Genomic DNA, 19,376 nt, shown 5'->3' with positions numbered 1-19,376 from the left:
CAGGCCGCCGTCGTCCTTGGGGCGAGTGCCGTTGACACCGGAATTGTGTTATCAACTTTTAAAATACTATATATTATTGGAGATATTATAACCCTGCAGCTCCACGCAGGTATTTGCAGTTGTTGTGGCTGATTAGATCTAATCACATTGAAGTAGCACAAAGCTATGCTAGGACTAATGTGAGGTTCCCGACCTCCATGTACTCATTTTTGGGTCCTTCTTTCTGTTTGTGCTGAAAAGAAGATTTGACGCTGTAGGCCTTTGAGTTTAGTAAGCACAGTGACACCTGGTGATTTGAGAAACATATAGCACCCATTCAAGACAAGAGCCTACTACAACACTTCAATGTTGACGTGGTGGTTGACCTTTGACCTCAATAATTGTCAATGCAGACAGCACCAGAGAATCAATCTTAGATTTAGTTGTCCTGACAGCTTACCACACTGTGGTATTGTGTCTTATCTTACAATACTTTAAAGGACTGTAGGATGAAAAACTAGCATGAATCTGCTTGACCCCAAAAAACACAAGTTATACCACTCGTTCAGTCCATACGAATTTCAAATTTCCCGACTGTGGGAATAATAACGGATTAACTTATTTTACCCGCTGTATAGCATTGGTCCACACTTCTCTCAATGAGACAGGAAATTCACATGAAAATTTTGACTATGATAATAGTGTAGAATTCTCCTATTGAGAAGAGAATGAACACGAAATTCAAGAAATACATTTTTGGTTTCAATAGCATATTAAAGAGCAGGCATGTTGGACTAACTTTCAGTATCAAGAAGGGTTACAGTGTCCAAGTACAAGTGCAAATACCTCTTCGAAGGATGCACAATCCTCTAAATCTGTCATTTCCTTGAAATGTTCAGAAATTCTTCTTTTTCAGCATTTGTATCCACCTGACAGTGGTGAGTAATATTCTTGGAATACATTTGCAAGGGAGATGCCCCATCTCACAACTTTTTGTTTTTCTAGATCCTGGGCTTGTATTTATCTCACTTCTAAAGGAAGACACTTAAGAAAGCGCCTAAGAGGCAGTTTAAGACTAAAAAGTGATTTGTTTCATGTAAAAAATGAAGCGCATTTATAAAGTGACGTCCACCCTACTCAGTTAAGTGTTGCAGTTACATTACATTACATTACAGTCATTTAGCAGACGCTTTTATCCAAAGCGACTTACAGGAAGTGTATTCAACATAGGTATTCAAGAGAACTACTAGTCACCAGAAGTCATCAGTGTATCTCCTTTCTTAAACAAGCATCTTAAAGCATAAGCCAGAGCAAAAGTATAGTGCAGAGGCAAGTTACTACGAAAACAATAATTGCAACAGACTAATATGAATATAGTAAGTGCTACAAACTACTACGAATAGGATAAGTGCAGTAAACAAATACAGATTCAATAAGTGCAGCGAACTGATACAAATACAGTAAGTGCAACAACTAATAGGAGTGCAATAAGTGCTACGAGGAAGGCTCAGGGTAGTACTTCTTGAAGAGGTGAGTTTTCAGCCTGCGCCTAAAGATGGGCAGCGACTCTGCTGTCCTGACATCTTTGGTGATCACATGTAGGCGCTGCAGAAATAGCCAATCTGAGACAATGACCTGTGTCTGCAACAATGCCCGTATTTTTATATTAAAGTAAAAGTGAAGGAATTTTATTCTTCACTTTAAAAAGGGTACTACTCCCAAAGACATGTGAGCTTGTAAAATATGTGTAGTTCCCCTTTGAGTCCAAAATCCCCTTTAACTTCCCCTTCTATTCCAAAATATCTGTTGTCAGTTCCCAACTAAAAAACAAAAGCAGCTTTTAACACAATTTTCAGCACAGTTGAAAAAAAAAAATGCTTTATTTATTTTTTGAACATAAATATGCCAACCGAGACATTTGCGAGGAAATGTGTTTCATCAACTCTGTCAGTGCGTGTCTCCTTATCAATATATTCCATAACTGTGCTTCTTTCCGTCTCGGTATCTGTCCAGGTAGCGTAGGGGCTGTCGGTGAGGGTATTTGACCTGTGGAGGTTGGTACACTGGAGGCCGGATGAACTCAAACACTGGCTCCCTCATGTCTATGGGGAGAAGATCCAACAGACAAGACAGGCTTTATGGTTACGAGACAAGCACACACAAACTTGTTGTCCTAAAATCTCAGAAAGAAAAGGAAATTGTCACAAGACAAACATTGTGCTTTGTCTGTGAGCTTTAATGTGACCTACTGAGAGTGGTGTGAAAGGTGTCGGTGACAGATTCGTCCCACTGGCTCTGGAAGAAGGCCAAGCCTGCAGGTGTCATGTTGTCCTGGTGCTTTTTGTAGAAATCCATCGTCTTAAATGAGCGATCCACCAGAGAATGACTGAGGGGGGAGAGCCAACACATACTTAGTGTCTAAGTTAGTATACCAAACATACACTCACACGCCTTAATGTTATGCTTGTGATTACAGTTTACTATCTGATGTCATGGCTGCTGACAGTAGGACACTCCTATGCTGAAGCAGCTGGTTAAATTACAAGAAAAGTTTTCCACATATGGCTTCATGCATGTAAATCTGTAATTTACTGTGGGGAATCATTTGTTTTGGCAATTGTGGCCAATAACATTAACATGATCATCACAGAAATTGAGCATTACAAAAGAAAAAGCAAAGTGTATTAAAACAATATTTCACCATCAAAATAACAATTTGTGTATCAAATTCTTAACCCAAAGAAAACTTTGCATGCCTCCACAAAGAAACAAAAAACAGTAAAAGTTGTGTGAGTTTGTAAACTGTTGTTTTGATATGGATGAATATATGCATGAATGTATGCATGAATTGAAAAAAATGTATTCAAGGAAAAAATGGGATGAGTAATTGGTAAATAAATGTTCATTTTGTGGGTGAAGTATTCCTTTAAAAAGGTATACTAGAAAAGGAAAATCTCAATTTATAACCCCATGTAGTAATGATTGTACATGTGTATATGTGAATGATGTGTTTATATTTCATATATTTCGTATTGCTCACCACGGCGATGGCCTGACATCCTCCTGGAAGTTGATGGGTCCCTCTTGCTTGAAGAGGACATAAATGTAGCGGTGGAAGCCCGTTCCTCTGGCAGGGAAGGGGGGTAGGTAGTGACACAGCTCATCCCCGCCCTGCACTGCTCCGCCCGGTATGTTCCCTCTACAGAAACAGAAACGTTTGAGGCTGTAGTGGTTGAAATTTCTTTAAATTGCATTTAAAATCACAAATATGCAAGTGTTGTTGACGTTTCCTTTCTGGACATTAGATGTCTCCTGCTTCACTGAAAAGTCCCCTCTTAGCATCTATGCACCTGATGTTTCAAGTGTTCACATCTTTCTCAACGCAGTGTCAGTTGCACACTGAACCAGGATTGGCTCCAAACTAGCTGTGATGTCACAAAATCCTACTTTAATGTCCACGTGATAAACTGAGATGTAAGGTGAGCACAGTGAACTTTCCGTCTTCAACATATAAATGTGAAAACAGCCTTCTAGTTTCAAACTCAGCACAACATTTCTTTAAGTAGGTGGGACTTTTACATTAACTGCTATTCCTGATTCAGCATGAATTGACAAAAGTGAATTGATGGCAATTAATTATTTAAATCTCGTTTTTTTAAACCTGCCTGTAAAAGAAACTTGGGAAACTTGTGCTGCAAAAATAAAAAGCACAGTTGACTTGAATTTTAGTACTTACACTAGCCAGTGGACGTATTCTGCCTCATTATCCAGAAGATGCTCATCTGAAAAAGACGAAACGAGCCGTAAATGAATATAATTCATGAATTGTCTGTGTTGATTCATTCCTGAAAGGCCTCCTGTGGTAGCTGATGCTGACCTGGACAGGTGAGCAGAAGGGTCCACATGGAGCCCTCCTCCGCATCAAAGCTGATTTGAGGGGCAGGAGCTGCCTAGACAGAAAAGTGAATAAAATGAAATACTCATGCAGAACCCAGGGAGGGGGTGAGATGTTAAGAGGATGCAGACAGAAAGTTTAACTTCAGGGGACCTTGACATTTAGAATATCAATTACAGGCTAGATTGGGGAACTGTAAAACTACCAGCCCTTTTACGTACTTCTGTTGGGGTCAGCCGATTCCCATAATGCACTTGACCACTGTTATCCTGGCTATAGCAGATCCGGAGCGAGACTTGAGGTCGGAAATGTGCCATGGGGAAGAGATCCCTGAATACTCCGTAGTGGTCGGCCATTCTCTTTATATGAAACGGGCCGCTGCTTTTCTCCCAGGTTTCCTGCACTCGATCCAGAGGGATCTTAACTGGTGGGATTAAGTTAACGAATGTATTCATTTATCAATTCCAAACGCTTTAGTATTCACTTTATGGTTAAAGTGTGTCAGCTTACAAGTGCGCAGACGACAAGCCCTCTCCAGCTCAACGTTCTTCTTGTTCTCCTTCATCACCTGCTTCCTCTCCCTCGCCTCTTTGGTCCTGCAGGGTCGATAGTATGGAAGTCCAACGTCCACTTTCTCTGCACCTGCAACAATGCACAACTCGTTTACATTGTTAACCTTCATAATACAATTCTTGGCCAATCATTTTTTGCCATGACACGTTCACATCACTGGAGAATCGCTGTCAACAGTGGCTCCCTCCTGTGTGTCTCACCATGCTCAGGGTCATTCTTTTCCACGTAGCTCCTGTAGGTCTTCCACCAGGCAGGTTGGTTCTTGGCCTCCTCAGCTTGTTTGTAGTAACGAGTGTAGCTGCGGTACTTCTCTATTGACTCCAGGTTTTGAACGTCAATCTCGTCATTGGGCATTGGACCCAAAGTTGGTATCCCTCTGCAGAGGTACGCTGTTATGTGGACACATCCCCACCCGATAGTTAGTTAAGCAGCAATTATTTTATTACCTTTCATGTTTGGTTCTCCTTGTGTTTCCTCAAACACAGTAGGATGTCATGTTTTGGTTAGTTTTAAGTAATCGACATTTGAGATAGACAATCCCTATCAGTACTGACATTTACAATTCCTGGGCTGGGTCTCGTAGCTTGCTTTTATGTTTCCATTTCGGAACAAAACACCACATTAAATTGTCACATTTTCTGTGTAATTTAGCGAAATGTCTTTCTCCACCGAAGAAGAGAGCGTGGTAAAGGCTCAATATTCATTCAATAACATTCAACATATACAAAGCCATGGCACGAATACCTGAATATGAACACAAATATCATTTAAAAAATGTCTTTGCCATACCTGTTGAGACAAATGTCCTCGCATTATTGACCCCTAAATCTGTCCCAGTTCGCAGGGCAGCGGCGCAAATCGTGCGTAGCGCCATCTTGGAGTGATTTTTTTCCCTTTTTTTTCAGGAGATACGGTGGCCGAAAGAAGAAAAACTAGTTCGTGCAAATGCATACAGAGTATGTGCAAATGTAGCTTCATTTGTTTTCCGAAAATTTGACTAACCGTAGTCTACTAGTAGACACTTACGATAACATATTTTGTGACATTAACTTTATTTAAGCACATATCCATCGTCGTAATGCAAAATACAGCGTTATAGTTTTTGGTTTGTGAGTTGTCATCAGTTACTGTTATAACAAACATGATTCGTCTGCAATGTAACAACACAGCAAATGAATGGCAGCATGCTGTTGTTAAAATGTGAGTCTGTACCAGTGGCAGTCTTACACGTATGGCCGTATATTACATGGTAGTAACGATCTAATTGGTGTTCGATCTGTTTATATGCGTTTATCAATTTTCCCAACAGCACCTGAAGGCAACATTTTTGCGTCTGTCGTCATCAGCGAAGCTTCGTCTGACGATATTCAGTATTCACACAGATGCCGTGCACGAATGTATTTATCTTTTGAGGGGGTAAGAAATGGTATTGTGTCGTTTTATGTTGTACATAAGGTTGGGCTTAGAAGTGAACGCTTATTTAGAGTTAAGTCACTAGACTATTGTTATATGTTCTCTAATATTATTTGTCGCTTACGTCCTACAGTGGCTAACGTCAACTGACTTGAACCCAGGCTAATGTTAGCAAACGTTAGCTTTTCATTCCACTTGGCTAAGTTAATGTGTGCTAGTCAACGTTACCATTTGGACTGAGCCTTGAATTGTTGCTTGACCGCAGCTTTGTTGTTGCACAGTCTGATAGATGGCACCAACACAATTAGGTCTATTTATTGAGTTTTCTTTCAGCCTTTTCTGGGGAAACTGTTTTCTATGTAAAGGTCTTAAAATGTGTTACTAACCTCTTTTAAACAGAGATGATGAACAGTTATGTTACATTACTGTCATGTGGCATGCATATGATACACTTATATGTTCGAGTTCTATCACATCATGCCCAAACTCTTCCTTTTTTTCCCCACAGAGATGTCTGCTCTTCCTTCAGAGATGGAGTCTCAGAATTCAACCCTGATCTGCATCATATGCCTGGAGCGTTTCCGGATCCCTGTAACCATCCCCTGCGGTCACACCTTCTGTCAAAGGTGCATCACCATTCACTGGGACACCAAGAGCAAGTCTGATATCGGACCTAGGTGCCCAATCTGCAATGAGGAGTTCCCCACCAGGCCCATTCTCAAGCGCAACGTGTCCATGTCAGTCCTGACTGAGGCTGCCAACAGCACCGGCCCCTCCTGTAGAGAGTCGCTCATGAGGGGAAGCGAAGGGGTGAGACCCATGCTGCTGTGTGATCGCCATAAAAAGCCTTTGGTTTACTACTGCAGGCAGGACAAAATGTCTGTGTGCTGCGAGTGTGGCATCTCTGAATGCGTGAACCATGAGAAGGTCTTGTTGGAGGCAGAAAGGGAAAGCCAAGAGGTAAAGTAACACAATGCCACCACAGTCGTGTAGCTCAGATTGTATCGCCATTCCAATTATGAGACTATCCACTTCAGTCCAGCATCAAAGGGGACTGTGATTGTGACTAAGTGAAGTGTACAGGCTTACTTTGACGTGTTTTTTTATTTATTTTTTTACAGCTGCTGCTGCAAAGGAAGAGTAAGGAGGTGGAGAAACTCACCGAAGAGACACAGAAAAGTATTGCTGACTTGGCTGAGAATATCAGTCAAGCTAAGGTAAACCAAAAATGTTTCCCCCTGTGAAAGTAGTAAACAAACCCGTTTTCCCAAACCTCCTAAGTCATCTTAAAGGGGACTTAATCCAACTCCTTCTGTGTTTTAAAGTGATACCACCTTGTCATTTAATCAAGTGTTTTTCAAGCGGTGTTAATGAGGAATGATTCCACACTTTTCATCAATAGGTGACTCTTCAGCAGACTTCCACCTGGGTCAGTGTCAAGTTCTCCTCCCTGATTAAAATACTGGCTGAGAAGCAGGAGGCTACAGAGCAGTTCGTTGAGGAGCAGAGAGAAGCTGCCATCACCGAGGCGGAGGCTCGGCTAACTGAACTCGAGGAGCGCGCCAAGATACTCCTAGAGAGCCAGGGACAGATAGCAGCCGTACATAACCTCTCTGATACAGATCTCATCAAGGTTGGTACCTTAACACGAGCATTTGGCCCAAATGGAAAGACAGTAATGTAACACTACGACTATTGGTCATTAACCGCCAAATCATCGAGGGTTTTTCTCAAACGCATATCTCTTGACAGGAATCAATGGTCCTAGAAGTTCCACGTTTCAAAGAGATTCCCACAGATGTAACGCCAAACCTTCAAGAACAATTAAACAGCGTCACAGATGTCCTGTCCCGAGTCTCTAAGCTGGTGTTTGAGGACTTAGAGAAAGCTGTGAGCGTTGCCGTGGGTCCGGACAAAGATGGTATTAGGCCTTCGGGAATGATTAATTGCCAGCAATTTGTTCTCCAATCTTGCTCTGGGTTCTCAAGCTTGTCATTGGTCTCCAGGTTCTCCTCAGGAGAAGAGGCCCGTGCTAGCTGTGGTTCCCAGTCCAGCCGCTCCGTGCCACCCGGGTGGGAAGGAGGGCCTCAATGCTTGTAAGTCCTTTTTTTCCAACCTAATTCTCTGGTTCTACTGAATGTAATTCATTTGCAGAAGCGCAGCAGGGTAATAAGCTTCAGTGTTTGGATGTCATTAATTATGATGAAGTCAAAGACGGGGACAGAAAAGTCACACATTGACTGAATGTTATTCCTGTGACCATAGATTGACTTTGAAAGAGGAAAGGGCACAGAGACACATGCTAACACTGTGGATATCTATTCCTGCTTCAATCTGTCTGACTCCTTTCTTCCACATAACAGATCGGTGTTCTCTGACCTTTGACCCCCGCACGGCCAACGGGCACCTGTTTCTGTCCCAGGAGAACCGGAGGGCGGAGCACCTGACCTCCGGGCCGCGCCCCGTCCCGGCTCATGAGGCGCGCTTCGATCACACGTGGCAGGTGCTCTGCTTTCAGGGCTTCAGTCATGGACAGCACTACTGGGAGCTGGAGGTGTCCAAGCCCTGGGCCTACCTCGGGGTAAAGAACCACGCATGTCGTCTTTGTACGCTGTTCTTATGAGAGTGGTTCTTTTTAAGTTCCAATATTCAGGAAAACTAGCCAAGCCAAGCAGGAACAGGAATCTCGATACGATCTTAAAGGGACAGTTACATTACATTACATTACATTACATTACATTACAGTTCCCCCAAAAATCAACTATCCATGTCCTTCTTCCTATCTGTAGAGCCATATATTGTTCTAGATTGTCTTGGAGTTGCCAATTGCTCCGCACGGAAGTCAAAAGTGTGGGATGCATGTATAAAATGTATCAGAATCAGATCATTTATCATATTTAATTTATATAGTTTATAGTGTCTATTGGTGTGTTTTTTCTTTTACCAAATTTGCTCATGGCTCACAGAAAAAACAGAAGCCAGAAGCAGAAACGATTGCTTAAGATTGCAAGCAGGCAACTGTACATTTTTTCAATACAATTACATTTATTTTGTATAGCCCAAAATACCTTAAAAAGGTACAGTTACTTAAAAAAGTATTTTGCATGTGAACCTTGTCTGCCATACACAAATCTGCTAGGTGGTCATTTTGGTGGACCCAGCCATTGCCTATTTGTCATTAAATTGGCGTTGCTGCATAACAGGGTAGCACCTAATTTCTTAAGCAGCAATTTGGTAAAAACTCAGATTCTACAGCTATTGGGTGGATTGCCACGACATTTCGATGACATTTAAGGTCCCCAGAGATCATCTGACTTTTCCTGCAGGGTCTGCTTCCTACGTACGTTAAACAATTCACTCTCACCCCCCCTCTTCTCATCATCAGGTAACCTACGAGACCATCCCCAGGAAGGAGAAGGGCAAGAGGTGCATGGTGGGTATGAACGAGCTGTCCTGGAGCCTGCAGCTGGACGAGCATCAGCTGAGTGCCTGGCACAACGGCCGGCGGGAGATCCTGGCCGGCCACTCGCAGCACAGCCGCATCGGCATGCTGCTGGACTACGAGGCGGGGACCCTGACCTACTACGGAGACGGGCAGACCAGGCTGCACGCCTTCCACTGTGCCTTCAGCCGGGAGCTGTTCCCCGCCTCCTGGATAGGAGAGGGGGTAAGCGTCACCCTCTGCTCCACATGAGCTGACTCATGAAGGGAAGTGGAGAAGGGAGCTCAGTAACAAGAAGCACTATCAAACAAAGGCACTAGCTGACTCAGCATAGAGGATCCCCCTCAAACATTTAGGAGGTTTTTACATTTTCTCTGTTTTTTTTTTTCCTTTTTACAATGACTGCCTTCCTATAATGTTTTAATCAGAAGAACTGACTGTAGTGGGCCTTCTCCCCCAAAACTGTCCACCTGGCTTTGACTTATTACATAATTACTTACCACAAAACAATAACGGCTAAGGAACTGGTCTCGAATGCTGTTCCTAAAGAGCCTTAGAGGGCTATCTTAAGGACGGCAATACTTTATTTTTTCAAAGTATAAATGGAATATCCCTTGATTTTAGATAGATGTCTGCTTTCAGCAAGGAAAAGCCCAATCTCCTCAACTCAGTGTGTCAGACTATTGTACTTTCACTTCACAAAGTTGAGTTTACTTGTTGCACTACAAGGCAGTACACATTTAGTATGAGGTTTGGTCTTGCAGGCATATAACTCATTATATAACTCTCTTTCTTGCTGAGAATTAAATGAGAGGATCAATGCCAGGTGGATAAGAAGCATCAGCCAGTGGACGCTTAGCCTAGCTTAGCATAAGGGCTGGTAACAACTAGGCTGGCTCTGCTCAAAGGTAATGACTTCTGCATACCAGCACCTCTAAAGCTCAATAATTAACGTGTTACCTGGCAACCAGTGGAGACTACAGGAAGTAGAGTAAATAATCCATAACCTTCCATAAAACTACAACCTATATTTTTTACACTTTTTTTCCATGGATTAAAGGCAGTGAGCTTTAGAGGTGCTGGTTGGTGACTTTTGTTACCCATTTGGACAGAGCAAAGCCAACTGTTTCCAGTATTTAAGCTAAGATCAGCTAAAGTCTGATTGCTGTAGGTTTAATCAATCTTATCTCAGCCAGAAAGAGAATACGGTATATTCTCCTGGTAAAAGAGCCTCTAAATGACTCACTGCTGTTTTTGGTTTTTTTTGTCTGCTCTTCTAATGTTGGGATGGAAATAGAGAAAACCCTGTCTGGGCTACACAGGTACACAGTATCTGCACACACATGAGAAGTCATAGCCGTATAAGAAAGCCAGAGACCTTTTTGCATTGCTGTTAGAAGCCATTTGTTGAGGAGTTGCTAAAGCATAACTAAATGAATCGCCCTTGCTGTCTGGAAATTCTGGTTATACTTGAATTTTGAAAATGTTATGATTGAATACTGGCCTTCAAGTGAAAAAAAAACCTCATGTGTGCACAAACCTTTTACAACCTTTTTTCCCTCCCACAACTTTTTGGGTTTCTGGGCAGAATTCAATCCACAGAAGGACGTGAGCCGGTTCATAATGTGGTGCGTACGGGCTTATAAGCCACTGCAGGGTCTAGTGAATATAATTCATTTTATTGGACACTGTCCTGTACATTACTACTGAGATTATAATACTGAAAGAGGAATAACTCTCTTATTGTTCTCATCTTGGGATTTTAGCATGAATGCACAGACAATTCACCCTGCCTGTACAGTTTTGAACCTTTGATGCCGACAGTGGTGTGTTGGAATCTGCTGTACTGTAATGATGTTTTTAATGGGCTTTTGGCCTTTTTCTTTTTTTTTTAATCATGAGCACTTGAGAGTGAATAGCTGTGACCTTGAGGCACTAGATGCTCAGGACATCATGCGTCAGTCTTTGGGAAGCTGCGGTGGATTTGCACAAGTTGTCCGAGACGGCAGTCGAGGAACGCTGACTCTTAAGAAGGGAAAAGCACATTTCCAGCGCTGTTTCAGCCTAATGACATTAAACAGAACCCCTTGTGCAAACTCTGGAATGTGTTTATGTTAAGAAATCTCATGCACTATACTGTGTTTTAAGTAGAATACCCATCAATTTGTGATTTAGCAATGCTTAGTGTAGAAATAAAGGAAACGACAGTTGTGTTTCACATGAATCAAGATCCGTTTAATAAAATCCAATCCAATGCATACAGGCATTAGTTGAGATCATGCTTTGTTTTTCTTACTTGAGCCATTTTACATGAATTATTCAATAAATTAGTTTGAAATAAATACAGAGCTTTATTATCATTATTATTATTATTATTATTATTATTATAATACACACAGCCATGACAGAGCGAACAGGAGCCCGATGCATAGCATTCTGAGAGTGCAAAGAATCAGCCACAGATGTGCCACAGATACAGTATATAGATAAGTGACTACGGAGGAAGGAAGAGTAGAGGCTCAGATACTGAGGTGCTCAGATCAGATTTGAAGACCGACCTAAAACTGGGGAGTCAAGATCAAGACCACAGAAAGTAGAAACGGTGATAAAATAATCTAATGGTCTGGTTTGTTTCTACAATGTTTAAAATGTACACAAGTAGAATGAGAGGTGAAGCAGGCTGGCGGTGAGTCTGACCATTTGTTTTCTCGAATGTTCGGAGGCATGACAAAACAGGAAGTGACATCGTTGGGTGACTGCTCTGCTCTGCTCTGCTCTGCTCTTGGACATTGTAAAAGATAATCCCTTGTGGCAGAGCGTCCCTACAGGCCCCGGTCGCCCTCACTCTCTGCTCTAATCCAGGATCAGGGATCCACTGCGGGGGCTGGACGCTGCTCTAATCTTTGTGGTCCTCTCGTCCACTCAACATGTCAAAGCATACCAGACCACACTGCAAACCGCTCCCTTTACAAAAGTTAAGTTTTCTCTAGGTTAGTGTTCTTGAGAAAATATCTCATTTTTAAAAGTCTACATATTAAAAGCCTGTACACACAAATAATAGAAAAATAAAACACTGCATTCAGCTTGCCTCTGAATAGACTAGCAAAGTAATTGTCATCAATAGATTCATTCTAGTTTAATAGACAGTCATAGAAAAAATTATAAGTCAGTGTCACAACTCAGCTGAGTCTGAAGTTTAGGGTGGCGGTATGATTCTCGGGACACCTGCAAGGCAATTGAATGCTAAAATAGCTGGTCAGGTTACAACGTTTTTGTCACACACTGAAAAAAAGTCTCTAAATCAAAACAACTTTGGCTTGAACAATCTTCTTGTTTCCCCTCAAAGGTTGCTTATAATTTCCTTTTACTAAAAGGTGCTTCTGAGGTGAATGAAACCCATTAAAATATAGGAATAATTAAAAAGAATGTAAAAAGGTATAGGCTGAGGTGGGAAAGCAATGGAATGAGTTGGAGGGGGACTAGGAAGATGAGAAAGAGGGATCCATGTTTAAAGGAGAACTTTGGCCTTCCTGATGTCCGGTTAATGGAATGAAAAACAAGGTGATCCAGTAGGTTAGAGATAACAAGAGACAGAGAGCAGTGAGGGGGAGATCAAGCAGGTCTACTGGTTCTTCTTGTCTTCTGGAGGGGAGTAAGGAGGAGGCTTGTCCTATGGAGGGAGGAGAGTTATGGTTTGAGACAAAAGTGTTGTACAGTAATTGATTCTGAGCCTGTCACAAAAAACAGCATTACATTTTATTTTATTTTTAAATATAAAAAAAAAAAATATATATATATATATATATATATATTTTTTTTTTTTCTTTCAGGGCTCAGTTGTTCAGCTATGTCTTAGCTCCACCCTTTCGTGTCACCTCTGGTTGCAAAAAATCAAGATATACCATCTATGATCCGAGTAGGCCAAATTCACGGCAATGTCTCTTCAACGTCCAGACATTTATGGTAATATATTGTGATTCTGGGCTAAAATCGTGAATATTTCTTTATAATTGACCTGATATGTAAACAATAAGGTGGTCCGCATTCTATTGTTGCCATATATGACAGTGGTTGTTGTGATTGGCTGAACCTGTATAAATCTACTTTGAAGCACATAAAAGAAATACATTTCGGCCTAGTTCAATTTATGCTTTGCATGCGTTTTGCTACATTCAGTGTAGCGTAATCTTTATTATTGAGAAATCTGCCAATTATTTTGGTAATTAATTTATTAATCAATTTGTCTATAATATTGTCAGATAAAGGTTATACATTTTAATTTCCCAGAGCCCTAGGTGACGTCCTTAAATGTTCTTGTTTTATCTGATCAGATGTATAGCGTAGTGATGGAGGGGCACCTACCTGTGGCAGGTACACATGTGTAGGAGGCAGTGTGGCACAGCTGGCGCTCGCTGCTGCCTCTGCTGCTTTGGCCTCCGCTGGGAATAAGGATTATGAAAGAGAGGAGGGGTTTACGATTAATACCTAGGATATATGAGATAACTGAAGCTAATCAAACCTGAGGTACAAAGGCTGGTATAATGTGAAGGGGAAAAGTAGATGTAAAAATGAAGAAGGCCTTATTCTGTTTCTTGATCTAATACACCTGTTACAATGTGAGGTGAAGAAAAATGATCTGGTGAAGTTCTTTAAATGTGCAAACAAGCCAATACTAAAGATTTTCTGTACATATTTTGGTATATGGTTAAAATCACCTCAACTAAATTTATTTAAAAAATAATAATAAAATATATATATATATATATATATATATATATATATATATATATATATATAAATATAAATAAAACCTGACTCAATGTAAAATATCTCACTTTTTCTGGGGTTTTCAACCCCTTCTCACATTTATCAAGGGATTTTGCTCAGTTATCAACTCCATCACAACTGATACTCCATCCACTGATGAAGACCATGAGTAATGTGGTCGACATCTTTAGTTTTGTTTTACCGTTTTTCAAGTTCAAGAATAAGGTTTCACGCTCAATTAATACTGACATATCAAGATATCAAATCAGATATCAAATTGATGTTTAATGCAACTAACTGTGTTCCACTGATATGCTTAATATTAGCAAAACTTTCACAAACCTTTAACTTAAAAATGACTAGTCAAGGGCAATCCCTTGTAAGCTTCCTACAGCAACTCAGAGCCATCCCTTTTTTACATTTAAATTTAGGCTGATAAATACATTAACACCTGGAATGAATTGGCGCTATCACCACCTAGCAACAAATCAGTCAGATACTGTTTGCCAGAGAGCCTCACCTGCTGCTGAAGAGGGGAGGTCAGGGTCATGTGGGGGCTGCTGGCCTAGATGAGCAGAATAAGGAGGCGGAGGTATGTAGGCTGCAGATGCATCAAACGCTGGAGGGTTGGTGAAGAATCCACCTGAATAGCAGATGCACAGAGCTGCAGATTAGACCAGCTATACTCACAATACTTGAAAGAGATTTGTAACGAGAAATCCAGGTGATGATGAGAACGTCTGCAGTTATCATAGCCCCTACCTGGTGGAGGAGGGTTGGGGTAGGAGTAGCCGGGTGGAGGTCCAGCAGGGTACATCCCGTTAGCAGGGGGAGGAGGGTAAGCATAAGCCCCGTTGGCCATGTACGGGCATCCACCAAACCCAGAAGTCACTGGCTGACCTCTTGACGCTGCCAGACACAAAGTATGAAGAGAATGCAAAAGATGAAGAAACAATAGAGGCCAATCAGCCAAAATGTCAGTACTTTAACAAGAATGTTATGATACTGGTAATGTGGCTTTGTGACCATACCCTGAGCTGCGACCTGCAGCATGTACTGGCCAAACTCTATAGCTCCTCCAGCAGCAAAGCTGAGCTTGAACATAGCACTGCCCTCCCAGCCGCCTGTAAGCGATAACACAAGGAGGAATCCCTGAAGTTACTGTGTGCCAGAGAAACTAACAGACACAGAATACCCTGCCATAATTTATAACCTAATTAAAACACATGTCACTGCACACACACATATCCCTACCTCCAGGCTCTGAGGTGACAGAACCCTTGATGTAATTGGCTCCCAATACAGGTTGCTTGATCTCACAGCCCTTTATTAGGTAGAAGGGCATCATGAAGGACTGCAGTGCGTCCCGCCCTTTAGCCACAAAGATCACCTGGGAGAAAACAACAGCAGCTAACATCATCTCATCACTCACATGAACTCAAAGCACAGTCAAAAAAATGTTCCTACTCCCTTATAAGACTTGGGGGAACGCTAACAAAAATACTGCTTATAAGTAAAACTAGAGTTCTACAGGTTGTTGTGTACTTGTTGTCAATGCTGAAGGAATTATGTCACAATGAGGCTGTGTCTAAATAACAAATAATGCATGTGGGTCATGTCTCTCACCCTGTATGGAGTTAGGTAGACGCTGCCCTTCTTGCTCTTTCTGAAGGCTTCAGGCAGACTGTCAGCATCACAGAAGACCAGCTCCACGTTATCATAGTTCATCAACACACTGGTGAGAGAAATAGACACAGAGACGAGATAAAATGACAGAACGATTTGATGATTTAAAAAAACAAACAAAAAAAAAACTTTATTTTTCTATAACATATCTATAACAGGGCTGCACGGTGGTGTAGTGGTTAGCACTGTCGCCTCACAGCAAGAAGAGGGGCCTGGGTTCAATTCCCGGGCTGGACAACCTTCTGTGTGGAGTTTGCATGTTCTCCCCGTGTCAGCGTGGGTTCTCTCCGGGTTCTCCGGGTTCCTCCCACAGTCCAAAGACATGCAGCTAAGGTGCATTGAAGACTCTAAATTGCCCGTAGGTGTGGATGTGAGTGTGAGTGGTTGTCTGTCTATATATGTCTGCCCTGTGATAGGCTGGCGACCTGTCCAGGGTGAACCCTGCCTTCGCCCATTGACAGCTGAGATCGGCTCCAGCACCCCTGCGACCCTTAACTGGATAAGCAGGTTACGGAAAATGGAATGGATATCATATTTTCAATGTACAAAAAAAAAAACCCTCAACTCTTTATTTACATGGGGGTTTTATTTGATTAACAGCATGACTCAAACCGCACTACATAATCTTTGACTTTAAACAGCTTAAAAAAATAGATCACTGGGTTACTGTGCAACTGTCCAGTTACTTAACACGGCCCATCAGTGGGTTTCAGTAAACAGAACCATAGTAGAAGGATTAGAATGACATGCCATCTAGTGACAGGGCTCACTGCTGGTTCTGGGTTAACGTCTGTTACAGTAAACCAGGACAGACGGTGACGACGGTAGGCAACGTTAGAGTTACACCTGATTAAATAACCTTTTGGACCTCGACAAGTTTGTCTTAATATAACGTTTAAAACAAGTAAACACGCATGTAAACACGCGAGGTCTTCTACGGTTGACTGCAGTGATGATATAACAGGTTGAAGGCCATGTTTGGTTAGATGCTACCCGAATAGTCCATTAACAAACATGGCGATCTAACAATTAATGCATCATATAACATTATTATGTGTAGCTAGATTTGGTGTCGTTTCGCACTGATTATGAGCCACTAATACGGCATATACCGTAAAGCACTTTGTTAAAATGACAAGTACCATGACTGCTTCACTGTCAAACACAACACGTGTATTTAACAGAGGTTGTATGAAACATGAGCTAAAGGGAGCTCAGAGTGGCTTTATGATGGAGGCAGCGTTAGTCAGCTGGTGTTTGAACGGTCCCGGATGTAAACATCAATGTGCAAGGGGCTGGCTGTCATGTAACGTCCCCGTTAAAGTGCCATCCCCAGTGCAGGGACACATTTGTTGGTCTTTAGTTGTCCCCGGAGAGAGTCAGTCCGGTTCCGCTAACGGTGGCTGCTAGCTAGCCCGTCTCACTGCTGCCGTTACCTTTCACTGTTGTTGATGATGACTCCGCCGGACTCCGAGTGGTTCTGGTTCAGAGTCATGTCTACCGGCCTCCGGACTCTCCGACAACAAAAGCAGATGAACGGGTCGTGGACGTGTCTGCAGCCTTTCTCTCTGCGTCGATAACGGTTGTTGTGAAAATGCTGCTCGGTTTGCTGTTTCCTGCACTTCCGCCATCCGCGTGAACCGCCCACACGTTTTACACGTCACGCGTTTACCTTCTTTTTTTCTTTCTTTTTTTTTACAGTATGTTATTTACTGTTAAAAAAAAAAAAAAAGGTTTTCATTTTGCTTAGAAAGTTCTCATTAGGTTTGTATTAGAAATATTGATTCAGTTTAACATTTTGAAATGGTGAGAAATAATGTGTAAGGTGAGTTTAACAGTCAGAGAAGTTTCTACAGGGTTCTACACTGAATATGCCAGTGTTATCCAGTCATCTTTACAGATACACTGAACATTTTATAGACACAGATATGGACAAAAATAAGGTAAATTTGTTTACTTTGCACAGTTGTTAAGACTACTACTACTACTACTATAATAATAATAATAATAATAGTAATAATAATAAAAAATAATGTTAATACGGGTAAGGATAAGAATACCATTTTTTTTAAAATCCACATAAATAAGTAGAAATGATTGGCTGTGACACCACAGTCATTATAAGTACTCTGTTATTTGTACTCACAGTATCTTGAATGTACACGTGTGCTCTTCGTCCTGTTAATCAAACAGGAAAAAGAGAGGAATATTATACTGTGTTAACTTACATTATATGTAAACACGTTAAATATTAAACAAAATGTTTCCTCTACTGTAAAGGTTGGTCCCATCCATTCATGGGGCAGAGCATTACAGGCCAACATATCACTATCTTCCAAACAGAGGCACCAACAAATGCTTTAAATGCCTTGCCACATGAATAGGGTAGGCGCATAACGGTTATTTTTTGGGTGTATGATGTCTTGTGCATATCCAGCATGAGGCATATGCCTCTTACAGTAAGACACAGCTCTTCTCAGAACGAGTAAAGGAAAGGAGAGCGGTCAGGTTGCAAAAGTACCCGCATGCAACTTCTTGGTGTGGGTTGGCAAACAATAGTGGATGTCTTTGTCTGTCTGGCCTTCTCTTTGTCTCTTTTCTGACACACACACACACACACGGTCCCAACCACAAAGTGGGACTGAACGGAACTGACCTTTTTTTGTGCGAAGTGATATCAAAAATATACAGTAGGTTGTGTCAAATTTAGCTAAAATCGCTGGGTCAAATGTAGTAACTCTTCATCTCTATGTGATAAAACACAGGATGTAATGCAACTTTAAATAGTGCCAATGTAGAGGAGGCCATTTGTCAATGATATCATACCCTTTAGTATCATTTAACTGTATCCAGATATAATATTACAATACAGCTCATGTTTTCACATCTACACACATATACACATTGTGTGACTATGGCTCTTGATTGATCGGTGCCCAAAATTAGACGTGAAAATATTAGCTAATTAATCAATTAGTATTTCACAGGGTAATTCACCAGCATCTATTTTGATAATGGACTTATTGTCTGTAAATGCTCGCTAGTTGGTGCCAAACTCCAAATAAACAGTTGAATATGTTCTTTTTATTGTCCTTTTCCAAAAAAGATCCCATAAAAATGAATATATTGTCCTGCTCTATATAGCTAAGAACGCCCACTAAATTTGCAAAATATATTTTCTATTTATATTCTTTTACATCAATACACTCAGTTTTTAAATGGAAAAATATATAGTGTAAGAGCAAGCAAACGTTAAACAGAATCAAAAGTTTATTGGAATTAGTATAATATATTTGGTTGGTCCTTCAGTCATAGAAAAGATGATACTGATATAAATAGATTTATAAATAGATTTATAAATTATGTTGAAAGCCTACTGATAAAGATGTGTCTGTAAATACATATCGGTGTATTGACAGACATCAGCTCTCAGTGCAGTGACCATAATAGTTTAATGGAGTAAATAAACTTTGAAACAGGATTTTCAAAGTTTCAAAGGATCCTGATGAAACACAGGTAGGGCTAACAATACACAACCCACAGATGGTCTGATGATGACATTTTACATTTTACATGCTGTTTCATTGCCTCATCCAGCTGCAGTTCATGTTATGTCATGTG

The 19,376-nt window shown here is 41.2% G+C and overlaps 3 protein-coding genes across 3 annotated transcripts; 1 reads left to right on the top strand and 2 right to left on the bottom strand.

The window, feature by feature from the left end:
* Window positions 1-1,828: 1,828 nt before the first annotated feature.
* mrpl38 (mitochondrial ribosomal protein L38) lies at window positions 1,829-5,335 on the bottom strand. The gene is made up of 9 exons (XM_054598989.1): window positions 5,237-5,335; window positions 4,648-4,836; window positions 4,385-4,516; window positions 4,096-4,298; window positions 3,857-3,929; window positions 3,716-3,761; window positions 3,020-3,178; window positions 2,229-2,365; window positions 1,829-2,081 (listed from the first exon to the last, which is right to left on the bottom strand). The coding sequence occupies exons 1-9, from the start codon at window positions 5,319-5,321 to the stop codon at window positions 1,945-1,947; spliced, it is 1,161 nt and encodes a 386-aa protein (XP_054454964.1). The 5' UTR covers window positions 5,322-5,335; the 3' UTR covers window positions 1,829-1,944.
* Window positions 5,336-5,559: 224 nt separating this feature from the next.
* On the top strand, window positions 5,560-9,674 carry trim65 (tripartite motif containing 65). The gene is made up of 9 exons (XM_054599279.1): window positions 5,560-5,647; window positions 5,757-5,863; window positions 6,369-6,820; window positions 6,982-7,077; window positions 7,263-7,493; window positions 7,613-7,781; window positions 7,867-7,956; window positions 8,224-8,441; window positions 9,246-9,674. The coding sequence occupies exons 3-9, from the start codon at window positions 6,371-6,373 to the stop codon at window positions 9,552-9,554; spliced, it is 1,563 nt and encodes a 520-aa protein (XP_054455254.1). The 5' UTR covers window positions 5,560-5,647; window positions 5,757-5,863; window positions 6,369-6,370; the 3' UTR covers window positions 9,555-9,674.
* A 150-nt stretch (window positions 9,675-9,824) lies between these two features.
* wbp2 (WW domain binding protein 2) lies at window positions 9,825-17,395 on the bottom strand. Its single transcript, XM_054599280.1, has 8 exons — window positions 17,192-17,395; window positions 15,696-15,804; window positions 15,324-15,459; window positions 15,101-15,193; window positions 14,832-14,978; window positions 14,590-14,712; window positions 13,665-13,741; window positions 9,825-12,972 (listed from the first exon to the last, which is right to left on the bottom strand). The coding sequence occupies exons 1-8, from the start codon at window positions 17,248-17,250 to the stop codon at window positions 12,925-12,927; spliced, it is 792 nt and encodes a 263-aa protein (XP_054455255.1). The 5' UTR covers window positions 17,251-17,395; the 3' UTR covers window positions 9,825-12,924.
* Window positions 17,396-19,376: the final 1,981 nt, after the last annotated feature.

Source organism: Anoplopoma fimbria, chromosome 5 (assembly GCF_027596085.1).
Source record: "Anoplopoma fimbria isolate UVic2021 breed Golden Eagle Sablefish chromosome 5, Afim_UVic_2022, whole genome shotgun sequence".
NCBI classification, from domain to species: domain Eukaryota; kingdom Metazoa; phylum Chordata; class Actinopteri; order Perciformes; family Anoplopomatidae; genus Anoplopoma; species Anoplopoma fimbria.
Note: the sequence above shows the minus strand (reverse complement) of the source record. Positions and strands in the feature narration are given on the sequence as shown.

Coding starts and splice junctions, on each gene's coding strand:
- trim65 (XM_054599279.1), top strand. CDS start 6,371: ATGTCTGCTCTTCCTTCAGAGATGGAGTCTCAGAATTCAACCCTGATC. Junction 7,782..7,866: donor CGTGGGTCCGGACAAAGATG/GTATTAGGCCTT, acceptor ATTGGTCTCCAG/GTTCTCCTCAGGAGAAGAGG. Junction 8,442..9,245: donor AGCCCTGGGCCTACCTCGGG/GTAAAGAACCAC, acceptor TCTCATCATCAG/GTAACCTACGAGACCATCCC.
- wbp2 (XM_054599280.1), bottom strand. CDS start 17,250: ATGACTCTGAACCAGAACCACTCGGAGTCCGGCGGAGTCATCATCAAC. Junction 15,805..17,191: donor ATCATCAACAACAGTGAAAG/GTAACGGCAGCA, acceptor TTCTCTCACCAG/TGTGTTGATGAACTATGATA. Junction 15,194..15,323: donor TGTCACCTCAGAGCCTGGAG/GTAGGGATATGT, acceptor TATCGCTTACAG/GCGGCTGGGAGGGCAGTGCT.
- mrpl38 (XM_054598989.1), bottom strand. CDS start 5,321: ATGGCGCTACGCACGATTTGCGCCGCTGCCCTGCGAACTGGGACAGAT. Junction 3,930..4,095: donor ATCGGCTGACCCCAACAGAA/GTACGTAAAAGG, acceptor TTTTCTGTCTAG/GCAGCTCCTGCCCCTCAAAT. Junction 2,082..2,228: donor CACCTTTCACACCACTCTCA/GTAGGTCACATT, acceptor TTCTCCCCATAG/ACATGAGGGAGCCAGTGTTT.